The sequence below is a fragment of the Sinohyriopsis cumingii genome, chromosome 1, assembly GCF_028554795.1.
Source record: "Sinohyriopsis cumingii isolate HCF-2022 chromosome 1, ASM2855479v2, whole genome shotgun sequence".
NCBI classification, from domain to species: domain Eukaryota; kingdom Metazoa; phylum Mollusca; class Bivalvia; order Unionida; family Unionidae; genus Sinohyriopsis; species Sinohyriopsis cumingii.
In genome coordinates this window covers 135,535,564-135,549,515 of record NC_142961.1, presented here as the reverse complement: position 1 = coordinate 135,549,515, position 13,952 = coordinate 135,535,564, and the positions used below count along the sequence as shown (strand labels likewise).

At 36.0% G+C, this 13,952-nt stretch overlaps 1 protein-coding gene across 4 annotated transcripts in view; it reads left to right on the top strand.

Moving 5' to 3' along the window:
• LOC149807910 (dedicator of cytokinesis protein 7-like) overlaps positions 1 to 13,952 on the top strand; it is a 184,966-nt gene that overhangs the window by 45,424 nt on the left and 125,590 nt on the right. For 3 of the 4 annotated variants that reach the window (XM_089971895.1, XM_089971866.1, XM_089971884.1), the window contains exons 17-22: positions 2,145 to 2,295; positions 8,015 to 8,116; positions 9,107 to 9,196; positions 9,991 to 10,207; positions 10,789 to 10,947; positions 13,028 to 13,189. In XM_089971895.1, coding sequence (XP_089828021.1) covers positions 2,145 to 2,295; positions 8,015 to 8,116; positions 9,107 to 9,196; positions 9,991 to 10,207; positions 10,789 to 10,947; positions 13,028 to 13,189 — 881 coding nt within the window. The remainder of the gene's footprint in view (positions 1 to 2,144; positions 2,296 to 8,014; positions 8,117 to 9,106; positions 9,197 to 9,990; positions 10,208 to 10,788; positions 10,948 to 13,027; positions 13,190 to 13,952) is intronic. The other variant, XM_089971876.1, reaches the window with a different exon arrangement.

Here is a 13,952-nt window from a genome sequence, read left to right as displayed (position 1 = left end):
ACAGTTGACTTTTTATTCACAGCCAGAATTTCTGCTAATTTCCTTGCTGTATTGTATAGTACAAAAGTTTGAATATTCTTTGTAACTAATATCTACTGTGTAAAATCAAGATAACATAATTCAGGATAATGAATGAGTTTATTTTTCTATTGAATAAATTCCCTTAACATTAACATACAGAAATCAGCCCTGCTACCTCTTGAATCCAGTCCTTCGGGAAAGATGATACTTTAATCATTGTGCCTATGTAACATTTATATTTTCTAGTGAATATAGAAAAGTCAGATCTTATCCCCTCAGAACACTTTGTCCGTCTGGGCATGGAGTTTCTTACCCATCTCATGGCTGATAATAAATATTAAGTTGGTTTCTGTATGCGAGTTTCTGCATCCCGATGGTTTACTAAACACTGGCGGATATTATTTTCCTAGGCCTCCTCTATATGCACCCTCTGCAGGTGCTCTCACTAAGTGGCACCCATTTTATAGTCTAGTTCTTTATATTTTGATCTTAATCAAATTCAAATAGTTCATGCGTCATTGGCAAGACAAGCAATTGCTGACTAAAAGAATTTCATTAGAGGAGCCTTTAAAAAGCATATTGTTTACTGTAAATGCCTGTAAAAAAAATATACATTGTTTACAGTAAATGCCTGTTATATGTGTATATATCCCTCTCTCTCTCTCTCAATATATAACAGTTTTCATCCTTTTGGAATTGCTTAGATGTGCAAGGTTGTGAAGCTTTTATTCCTAACCCTGGTGTAATCAGGTAAGTATTCTTTGAGAAATATAATTTGCTTAAACATTGCTTTCTTCTTAAAGTCATGGATACAAGAAACAAGGCTGCTGTGGTCAATAATTCCATCCAATTGTCTCTGTGGTACGAGTCTGACAGTACCCTTTCCTAAATTACTGTTGTATCCACCCCACCCCCGCTTACGATAGATGTTCTAATATGACATCCCAGGCAGAACACTCATAGTATTGGAATGTGTATCATATTGGGAACTTTGTATCAGGATACATGTTCTGTCATGACACCCCAGGCAATACATTGATACTATTGCAATATGTATCATATTGGGACCTTTGTATCATGACACATGTTCTATCATGACACCCCAGGCAATACATTGATATTATTGCAATATGTATCATATTAGCACCTTTGTATCATGACACGTGTTCTATCATGACACCCCAGGCAACACACTGATATTATTGCAATATGTATCATATTAGCACCTTTGTATCATGACACATGTTCTATCATGACACCCCAGGCAACACACTGATATTATTGCAATATGTATCATATTAGCACCTTTGTATCATGACACATGTTCTATCATGACACCCCAGGCAACACACTGATATTATTGCAATATGTATCATATTGGGACCTTTGTATCATGACACATGTTCTATCATGATACCCCAGGCAACACACTGATATTATTGCAATATGTATCATATTGGGACCTTTGTATCATGACACATGTTTTATCATGACACCCCAGGCAACACACTGATATTATTGCAATATGTATCATATTAGCACCTTTGTATCATGCTGCATATTGTATCATGACACCACAGGCAACACACTGATACTATTCATTATTATTAGTTTGGTGATGATGCCTTTGTGTAGGATATCCAGTTTATAAAATCTTCCATAATGTTCCATTTACTTTGTTTTAGGTAGGTGAATGGATACTTTTTGATCAAACTTTGTCAGTTTTATGGTGTGAAAAAATAATTAAACAATTTGTGTGAAATCAATAAAAAATTTCACATTGTGTTAAAGCATTTATACTACACATTGTTTGTTTTACAGGCATTTATAGTATGCAGTATATTCCTTTTACAGGTGTTACAACTCTGTGGTCACAAACTAAGTAACAGAAAGAAGTAAAACCAGCAAGTTTTGTAAAACTTAAATAATTTAATTATCAAAGTTATAAATGAAAATGTGACAGGAAGTTACAGTATTATGAGGCAAATCCCAAATAATCCTGATAAAGTTCTTTGAAAATCCAGACATTTACAGTACACAATGTATGCTTTCACTAGGCATTTATAGTACACAGTGTATGCTTTTTGCAGATGTTTACAGTACACAATGCATGTTTTTTGCAGGACACCAGAGCTTTATGATGAGATCAAGATCAAACTGCCTGCCCACCTTACAGAATCTCATCATCTGCTGTTCACATTTTATCACATCAGCTGTCAGAACAAGAAAGGGGACTCCACTCCAACAGAGATGCAAACACTAGTTGGTTACACGGTAAGTGTATAGGTATAAAGAGATTCTGTCAGTATTCAAATCATATGATAGGTATAGAGAGAATCTGTCAGTATGGATATCATATGATAGGTAGAGAGATTCTGTCAGTATTCATATCATATGGTAGGTATAGAGAGATTCTGTCAGTATTCATGTCATATGATAGGTAGAGAGAATCTGTCAGTATTCATGTCATATGATAGGTAGAGAGAATCTGTCATTATAGATATCAAAGGATAGGTAGAGAGAATCTGTCAGTATAGATATCAAAGGATAGGTAGAGAGATTCTGTCAGTATTCATATCATATGATAGGTAGAGAGAATCTGTCAGTATTCATGTCATATGATAGGTAGAGAGAATCTGTCAGTATTCATGTCATATGATAGGTAGAGAGAATCTGTCATTATAGATATCAAAGGATAGGTAGAGAGATTCTGTCAGTATTCATATCATATGGTAGGTATAGAGAGATTCTGTCAGTATTCATGTCATATGATAGGTAGAGAGAATCTGTCAGTATTCATGTCATATGATAGGTAGAGAGAATCTGTCATTATAGATATCAAAGGATAGGTAGAGAGAATCTGTCAGTATTCATATCATATGATAGGTATAGAGAGATTCTGTCAATATTCATATATGATAGAGAGAATCTGTCATTTTAGATGTCATATGATAGGTAGAGAGAATCTATCAGGTATTCAAATCATATGATAGGTATAGAGAGAATCTGTCATTATGGCTATCATATGATAGGTAGAGAGAATCTGTCAGGTATTCAAATCCTATGATTGGTATAGACCAATATAAATAAATTTCATTGGTTTTTTTTGTGCTACCTATGGCAAGCATCAGATCAGAGTCATTTAGTGCATTAAAAAAAATGTTTTTAAAATGAATGCATATTCTACTTGACAAAATATGTGGGACAATGTTATTTTATCCTGTGTGTATTGCATGTTTAAATTCCAGTTCGATCTTGTTTATCCCTCTTTCTTTCCAAACTGCATGGTTATTGTTTTGTATGTGGTGTGATATCTACACTGATTGCAACAGTCAAGTCATGCAAAGTTGTCATTAATGCAGTTTGCAGTGGGCAGTTTACATATCAGCTTTCACTCAGGTAACAAAATCTTGTCTGTATTTTCATTGTATACAAAATTGTTTTCTTTATCGGCTCACATTCTTTAGTTTAATGAAATCTGCATTAGGTATTAATTTGAATTATTTTGAGACTTTTTCTTTAAAACTCATTCCTTTAAAAAGACATTGTCCTTGCTGTCATATTCATTTAAAATGACATTTTCCTGGTAGTCTCATTCATTTAAAAAGATGATGCAGTTTCTTTCATTTAAAATGACATTGTCCTTGTAGTCTCATTCATTTAAAATGACATTGTCCTTGTAGTCTCATTCATTTAAAATGACGTTGTCCTTATAGTCTCATTCATTTAAAATGACATTGCCCTTGTAGTCTCATTCATTTAAAAAGACATTGTCCTTGTAGTCTCATTCATTTAAAATGAAAATGTTATTGTAGTCTCATTCATTTAAAATGACATTGTCCTTGTAGTCTCATTCATTTAAAATGACAATGTTATTGTAGTCTAATTTAATTCATTTAAAATGACATTGTCCTTATAGTCTCATTCATTTAAAATAACATTTTCCTTGTAGTCTCCATCATTTAAAACAACATTACCCTTGTAGTCTCATTCATATCAGTTGCAAAACAATGCACAGTACCTCTCTGATCAGTCCTGTCAATCCTGTACTTAATTGCTGCATCAGGCAAGCTAAATTATCAACAGTACTGTTTATTCAAATTCCACAAATGGGAATTAAAAGTAATGCTATATTCATTTTTTTCCTTCATTTTCTCCTGTAACCTGCCTGGTCAAAGGGGCTCTACTGATGACATTGCAAAAGTCTCTTTCCATTTTGCCCTGTTCTCCACTGCTCTTTTGGGACTTTGCAAAGTCCATGACTGTACACTCTTTGATGTTCCCATCTCTTCTTCTGTTTGCCTGATTTTCTCTTTCCGCTCACAGTGCCCTGTAGGATTTCCTTTGACTGGTGAGATGAGCATGAGATATGACCATGCCATCTTAGTTTGCATTTCTTTGAAGTTGTGAGCAGATCTTCATATGATCCAATGACACTTTGGATTCTAATGCACACCTCCTCATTAGAAATTGGTCTAAGTATGAGATGTTCAGGATCCATCGATAACATCTGATCTCTAAGGCATGGATTTGTCTCTCTAGTTCTGCTGTCAGGGTCCATGTCTCACATTTTTACTGGAATATGGACATGTCAAGGGAGTGCATAAGCTTGATTTTGGACCCAAGCATTTTGTTGCTCCCTTCCAAATAGGCTTCAGCCTAGCCAGTGCAGCTGTTGTCTACACATTCCTGGAAAGAACCTCATGTTTGGAACCTTCATCAGATGCAATAGCACCTTGGTGATTGCTTCTGTACATTCACTCATATTACCTTTTGGATGCCACTCGGGTTGTTTGGCATTAACTTGATATTTTAAGCTCTGATTTCCACCCCCATACCTTAGTGATGCTTCACTGAAATGGTTCACTGAGGTTTCCAGCTGTTCTTCATCTTGTCCTAAGCCATCAAAAAAGTTGATGACTGTCCTGCCTCCAACAGTGCTCCTTCAAGGTCTCCCAGCTTTCTCCTCACATCACAAAGGTCAAGGATATCTGCTGTGACCCGGGGCTTCTTTATGCTTGCCTAGGATCTCGCTGGATGTGCCTTTTACTACCATGTTGAAGATAGTGATCAAGGAGTCTAGGTTTATTTCTTCAGCACCTAGAACTGTGAGTGGTGCAGATTTGCTGCCTAGTGATTCCTCAAGTGTTTGTGCTATGCATATATTTGTAAGTTTTTCAAGGTCAAACCTGATCCTAACCTGTCTTGGTGCCTTGATTTTGCTCAGATGAAGTTTTATATCAATAGCAAGTCATGGTCCCTTTGTATGTCAGGTCCTGGGAAGCTGCGTGTTCTGGCAATGTTGACACTAGACTAGAAGCGCTTCCTCTCCAAGATGTAGTGTTTTCCATCTGGACTGTGCAGTTCCATATTCTAGATGGTTTATGGTGGCTAAGAGTGTTCATTAGCACTAGGTTATTGTAGGTGTCAGAGACCAGGAGCGTCAGTCCACTCTCATTCTTCTATTCATTACAGTATGGACCACAGTCTTCTTGCCAGTCTGGCTGTGCATCTTCTCCTACCTTGGCATTCTAGTCTCCTTAAATAAATAGAAAATCCTTCTTTGATGTCTAGTCAATGAGAGTTTGAAGCTGGTCATAGAATACATCCACTTCTTTGTCATCAATGTTAGATGTTGGGGTATAAGCCTCTGTGTTGGTGATGTTGAAAGGAGATGGTAATTATCCTGTTAGACAGTGGTCGACAACCCATGACTGCATTACGGTGTCTTTATGTACTATAAATCTGAATCCATTCTCATGTTTATCTTTATGTCCACTGAAGAAAATCCTGTGTCCTTAACTGTTGATCTCTCTATCAAATTCTTCCAGTGCATCTCACAAAGTCCATGGATGTACCATTGGTATCTCATGGGTTAACTCCTCAAATTATCCTGCTGGTCTTAATGTCCTGACATTCCATGTTCCAATGGTGATGTTATTTGTTGCCCATTCTTTGATGGTGGTTGCACCAGTAGCATACTTATCACCTCTGTTCATGTGTCCAGTGGATGGCATGGTCATTGGTAACCCAGGCTGCAACCGATAAAGTATGAGAACTCTGTCAATGGCAGTTGCAGCCAGGTGGAGCTCATTCTTCTCCAGGTTGTAGACCATAGCTGATATCCATATTACTATATAGCTTGCCCTGGTCTCAACCATGTGGCCATTGGGCTCATTTTGGAACCCCTTCACCCTGGCCATTAACTTCAACTTGGAAGACTTCTACCCTGTGATGTCATGTTGCCACCACCCTATCTCTCCCATAGGTAGGAAGACTCATAGTGGTGGGAGTGTCTTAAATCTTCCCTTGCAAGTTTTATCTTGCCCACTACTGGTCCAGTCCAAGCAAGTTCTTAACACAGCATCAAGCAAGGTAGCTCTAGGGGCCATTTAAAAAAAAAATCTTAAGTAGACTCAGCAGTACTTAGAACCTGGGACTTCTTTCATACAAGGCCAATGCTCTAACCATTAGACCACTGGATGGTATATGTGTTATCCCAAATAAATAGCTTGTATGTGTGTCACTACCCAGATAAAATCATGAAAACAGGAATCATTCTGAATGTTTCCATAGGAAATCCCACAAATTCAGCTACTTGTTGAAATCTAAAATGATTCAAAAGTTTTAGCATATCATTGGAATCTCATTCAGATTACTTGCAGGGTACACTTATACGTAGTTTTACGTAATAATGTGATACTGTACGCATGTAAAAGAGAACATACAAGATGGGTTTATTGAATGTCATTTAAAATAGGTTGTAATTTTTTATACTTATTTTACTTCACACAGTTTAGTTGTTCTAATTACTGTAATTAAGGGTTCCCAGCTTGCTTAAATTTCATTAGTATGTCAGATATTTCCTTTTCTTAGAATACACGTGTAAAATCAATGTGAAGGAAAGGATTGTTTTAAAAATGTCTTGACAGTTTTTTTTGCAAGATAATATGTTTGAATTTAAGAGATTTAATTATAAATGTCTTTTTCACTAATATTGTACACAGTTAACTCATTCAGCCCCAGACCCGTTATCAGTATCACTGCTGCTATGCTCCAGCAGCGCTAAGCTGTGTCTAGCTGCGTGTGCCCCAGAGTTTTTACCTGTTTGAAAAATTTTGTAAACATCGTGCACATGCATTCACTCTTACCTTAATTTCTCTGCTTATATCCAATTAAAATCCAAGAAAGTTTCACCATTTATTGCAAATGAATTTGTCTACACAGTGATGTATTTTTTTCCCTATTTGTCCAAGTCTTTCACGACTTACTTATACAGAATTTACAAAATTATGTGCAACGTTTATCCGCAAGAACTCGATCATCATCGCTGTCAGCATCCTCATCTTCGGACGATTCAATCTCAGAAACTTCTATGTCCGAATCGAAATCTCACAAAATATCCAATTGCCGAACATATCTTTCCTCAGCTTGCTCAGTATTTTCAAGATCAAACCCGAGAAACTCCTCATTTTTGCTCTCATCAAAAATCACTCTTACGTCCGCCATCATTTACGATTTTTCATGACCAGAACACGTGTAGTTCAACCGCTTTCAAAACAGGAGCCCTTAGCTTCTGAACGATTCAAATTTCCGCAAATGAAAGTAAAATCATTTCTGATTGGTTTAATGGTTGTTAGTTCTTGGAATAAACCCAATCAGAGACGTTGAATCTAACACACATTCATCATGCTTGGAGACGGGATCGGCCATTGAATGCAGTAAAAAAATCACGACTACAGGCGGGATTGGCCATTGAATGCAGAAACCGGATCATGCCTACAGATGGGATCGGGGCTTAAAGGGTTAAGAACACAATGTCAAAATATGGGAGTTCATTGGTAAGTTTTGCAGTAGTCCACTAGTTAGTTTATCCATCTGGTCATGTTTTTTATTCACATCATTTATCCAGAATAACTCTGTCACCATTTTTCAGATTTGATCTCATCTTGGTTTCTGTTCTTTGCAGTAAAATGCAATATTTCTGTTGTAGTGGTTGCCCTTGATGAGAGATGGACGCTTACATGTAGGAGAATTTCTTATTCCTGTTTCTATTGAGAAGCTACCTTCAAGTTACTCCATCTTGTTTCCAGACGTGAGTATACATACCATTCTTACGTAGAAGTTGAATCCAATTGCAAACTTCACAGACCCAGATCTGCCATCACATACTGCACTGGTGGATCTGGGTCCCTGTACTTTGTGCAGGCAGATGAAGCTTTGTGTTATTTGCAGTTGGATTTGATTTATTACCAGTTATATCCAGTTAAGCTGATATGGCCAGTTAATGAAATATTTCAAATAACAAAACTTTTGAAAGCATAATATTTGCAGATTAAATAAAGATACTGCATTTACAAAATAAAATATTTTTAATTTATTTTAAAGTGCAATTTACATGTGGCTTAATTACAAGATATCCGTGTTCGAATGTTCTCTAGTTTTTATATGAACAAAGACTTAATGGAAGTTTGAGTCATTTGTTTTTGTTAATTGATAAAAACATACCATAAATTTTCGATTATACATCCATGCTTGTATTTTATCGAAGTTATCCTGTGATACTTTTAGCACTTTAAATTCTTTAGCATTTCTTTATTTAACACATTGTAGAAGTATGCCATACCAGTCTTCTAACATTAATATCATGGAACAAAATAATATTATGATCTAAAATCAAAATCTCTCTCTCATGTTATATATATATATATATATATATATATATATATATATATATATATATATATATATATATATATAGGTTAAAGATATCATCCACAGGAAATGCAAATTTAAACATTTACTGTGAATTCATTATTTTCTGTTGAGTGATCATTAGTGGTTGTAACAAATCACAGAATTAAAACCTCAATGTACAATGGTGTCAATATGGAAGGATATTACCCTTCCCCAAGCCACATATTTAATATTCAGTGAAAGTACAATTTTTCACAAAACCATGAAAATTGATACCCATTAAAATACATGAATTATTATTATTATTATTATTATTATTACTGTTGTTTAATCATCATAATCATCGTCATCATCATCATCATCATGATCAATTACTTTTATCTTTTAGATCCATACCTTACCTGGCATGAAGTGGGTAGACACTCATAAGGGTGTATTCAGTGTGGCTTTACAGGCAAGCTCTTCTATTCACACCCAGGTAAGTTATGTAGATATCCACTAGAATAGACCATGGCTGCATTTAGTAAGAATATCACTATGTTGTAACTTTTTTGCATTGGTTTGTTAGCTGTACTAAATGGACTGTGAATTCGTGGTGACTGAGACCAAAGCTAAATGCCACAAGAGGTAGCTCACTGTGGGACAACTCACTTATGGACGAGTATGCAAGAATGATTACAAGTATGCATTGGGAAGGACAAGTACGCAGAATTGGTTTCATTCACACAAGATATCAATGAAGAAGATAATTTTAAGTGGAGGACTAAATGTGTGATATATAAACAGCCTGAGTTGTATTCAGAGCTGCGTATTATTTCTAAGGGCAATAAACATTTGTCTTAGTGATAACCACAATTTTAAAACCTGAAAAATTCAGTGAAATGCTTTAAAAGTCTGTTTTTATGCCCACCTTGTGGAAAAGAATTATAAATGGAAAAGGCCATTTAATAATACTTAAATGTCATCTGCCCCAACGTTTAAAACATTCTTATTCACTATATGTTGTCTTTTTTTTAAAATACAAGTCTTGGAATCCACAGCATTTTGATTGGAGAGCTTAAAACAATCTCCCATCAATTTTATACATTTAAGCAAGATGTTTTTTATGTTTAGCTCAAGAACATGACAGTAAGTTTTGAGCTTCTGAAATCCTTGCAGATTTATTGACCATTGCAGAAATTTTTCAAAATGCAAAAATATACCGTTATAAACAAACATGTCTATGCAGTTATGTTGGTACATCAGCCTAATTCTTTTCCTTTTCATCTGCAGGATGAAAAACTGGATAAGTTTTTATCCCTGTGTAGATTAGCACAAGAACAAAAGTTACCACCTAGAAAAAATGAGGCACAGTTTGAAAATGAACTGAAACACAGTCTGGGTGAACTGATAAAAGCCAAGGGAGAGAACTTGGTCAATTTCCTGTATCTAATCTTGGATAAACTGATACAGCTGATGGTCAGGCCACCGCTTATTTCTGGTCAGTTAGGTAGAGTATGTTATTTATAGAGGATTTGAGAATTAACAAGCTCATTAAGGGAAAAAGAGCTGTGACTTAAATGTTTTTCTTGTCATCTTAATTGCATGGACAGATAGCAAGACAAGTAATACTTTATGGTAGCAGTGGTGACAGTTTCAGAATTGTCAGCAATTTCTGAAGTCAGATTTTAATATGAATTAGATATGATCTAAATTGTGAGTCTACCTGACTGATTTCTTAAATGAGAGTTAAAAGGTTCTCTTGGATGAACAAAATAAGAGAATTGTGCATTCTGATGCTGTACCTAACTTTTCTTTTTCTAGCTATGTAGTAAATATGAATTAATTACCTAACAGTCCTTTTTCTTGCAGTGTAGTAAATATAAATGAATTTAACTTAACAGTGTTGTTTATATAAATTAATTTCATTAGCCTTTTCTTGCAGTGTAGTAAATATGAATGAATTACTAATATACCTTTTTGTGCATTGTAGTAAGTATGAACTAATTAAATTAATATATCATTCTTAAATATCTTCTTTAACTACTTTTAGCTGTCCAAGGATTGACTCGTAGCAATGATTAATTTCAGTGAATACTGGGCAGCCAGCTTTTGAAGCCATGGCCTCCATTGTACAGAAAGTGCAGGAGATGTTGGAAGAGAAGAATGATAACAATGGTCGCAATGCATTGCTGTCAGCTTATATTCATTACACATGTACTCTGCCACACCCTGGCCCTATGCATCAAGGTAATACATTCATTACACATGTACTCAACCACACCAAGGCCCCCTGCATCAAGGTAATACATTCATTACACATGGACTCAACCACACCAAGGCCCCCTGCATCAAGGTAATACATTCATTACACATGTACTCAACCACACCAAGGCCCCCTGCATCAGGGTAATACATTCATTACACATGTACTCAACCACACCAAGGCCCCCTGCATCAAGGTAATACATTCATTACACATGTACTCAACCACACCAAGGCCCCCTGCATCAAGGTAGTACATTCATTACACATATACTCAACCACACCAAGGCCCCCTGCATCAAGGTAATACATTCATGACACATGTACTCAACCACACCCATTCCCCATGCATCAGGGTAATACATTCATTACACATGTACTCAACCACACCAAGGCCCCCTGCATCAAGGTAATATATTCATTACACATGTACTCAACCACACCAAGGCCCCCTGCATCAAGATAATACATTCATTACACATGTACTCAACCACACCAAGGCCCCCTGCATCAAGGTAATACATTCATTACACATGTACTCAACCACACCAAGGCCCCCTGCATCAAGGTAGTACATTCATTACACATATACTCAACCACACCAAGGCCCCCTGCATCAAGGTAATACATTCATGACACATGTACTCAACCACACCCATTCCCCATGCATCAGGGTAATACATTCATTACACATGTACTCAACCACACCAAGGCCCCCTGCATCAAGGTAATATATTCATTACACATGTACTCAACCACACCAAGGCCCCCTGGATCAAGATAATACATTCATTACAAATGTACTCAACCACACCCATTCCCCATGCATCAGGGTAATACATTCATTACACATGAACTCAACCACACCAAGGCCCCCTGCATCAAGGTAATACATTCATTACACATATACTCAACCACACCAAGGTCCCTTGCATCAAGGTAATACATTCATTACACATGTACTCAACCACACCAAGGTCCCCTGCATCAAGGTAATACATTCATTACACATGTACTCAACCGCACCCATTCCCCCTGCATCAAGGTAATACATTCATTACACATGTACTCAACCACACCAAGGCCCCCTGCATCAAGGTAATACATTCATTACACATATACTCAACCACACCAAGGCCCCCTGCATCAAGGTAATACATTCATTACACATGTACTCAACCACACCAAGGCCACATGCATGAAGGTAATACATTCTGTCTGTCTGTCTCTCTCTCCAAATATACAAATGCACATTAATTCATAATACATTCACTAATCAGTAAATTGAGCTTTCTTTAAATGGTCTTGCCGTCTGTTTCTTACAGTTGGAAATGTTGCTTTCCTATTAAAACCCCCATCTCAACATTTCTCATAAATTTCACCAATCTTAGAATCTAATGAAAGTTTGGAAGGAAGGAAATGATTTGTTAAAAATAAACCTGACATCAGCTTTTGTTTTAAATAATCAAGATGTTAAGTTAAGAACTTTTCATATAAGTTTAGAGTTAATAGTTGTATAACACTTTATAACAACTTCATTGTGTAATTCCAAGGCCATAACATTATGTGAAAAACAGAATCATGAACTTGTGTTCATTTGAGATGAAAATTTTTCAACTTATTGTATGAGATATTATGCCATTTCTCATGCACCTTGTGGAATATTATTTAACTTGTTTCATATATTTATTATCAAATGAAGACTTTTTAACATCATCTTTATACCAGTATATATTTTGGAGAATACGGCTTGTACATATACATGTGTGGTTGTAACAAGCTGTTGTCAGTTTGATATAACCAAGACACAGTTCATTTTTGAATAACTAATTATGTTGAAGTTTTTACTTTGGGAGCCATTGTGGTTAGTTTATAATCAATGGGCTATGGGCTTGAATCCTGCATAGACCATGCTAGCTGTATGTCTCTGAGCAAAGGAAATTAATTTACCTGTATTGCTTTGGCACAAAATAGTTTTTATTGCACTGATGTGCCATTAAACACTAGTTATCAGTCAATAAGTCAGTTAATCAGTTGATTATGAATTGATTTCTGCATTTATCAGTGACCACAATGCCCAACATGATGGGTGGCATATCTGGGTACAACACAATGGGACGTCCCTCGACGCTTCCCGTCAGCAAACAGACCTACCAGCGCAGTAGCAGTAATCCTGATCTGGCAGCCACACCCACCACTCCAGATGCCGAGATGGGTGGTTTCTTTGGTAAGCTTATTCAGGATACTGTATATTCTACAATGATAATTCTTATCTGCATGCCGAGATGGGTGTTTTCTTTGGTAAGCTTATTCAGGATACTGTATATTCTACAACTGTAATTCTTATCTGCATGCTTTCTTGTTTGGGATATTGTGATACCATCTTTTTGTCACTCTGTCTCTATCTCTCCCACCTCCTAAAATTTTGAGTAGAAATTGACCAAACTTGGTGGTTAAGTTATGTTTGCAAGAGGATTATTATAGGATTAAATGATCATGGTTGGGTATTTATCGATGTGTAAATTTTACATAATCACTCACAAAGTAAATAAAGTCTGATGGACTTTATGTTAATTTTGTGAGTGATCAGGTAACAATTTACACATTGATAAATACCCAACCATGATCATTTAATCCTTTTAATTCCAGTTTCGTCCTTTGTATCGTCAAATCAACTTATTCCATCAATAATGCATTCAAATTTAAGTAGCGCATACTTTCCTTTCATTTGCCGCTTCACATTGCCCCATAATACATAACCTGTACAGTATCACAGGAACAGACTAACTACTGTCACAGATATGTTTATTCAAAAAGTCAATACTTTACATCTTAAGCAATGGCTACCAGTGGTTTCAGCACATTTCGTTTATTTACAACATTCTTATTCAATTTTAGTCAGTCCCATCTGCTATGTCAGATGACCATGACCTTACATAAAAACAGCTGATACGGATATAACAAGTGTGCTAAATTAAATTTCCAATCCA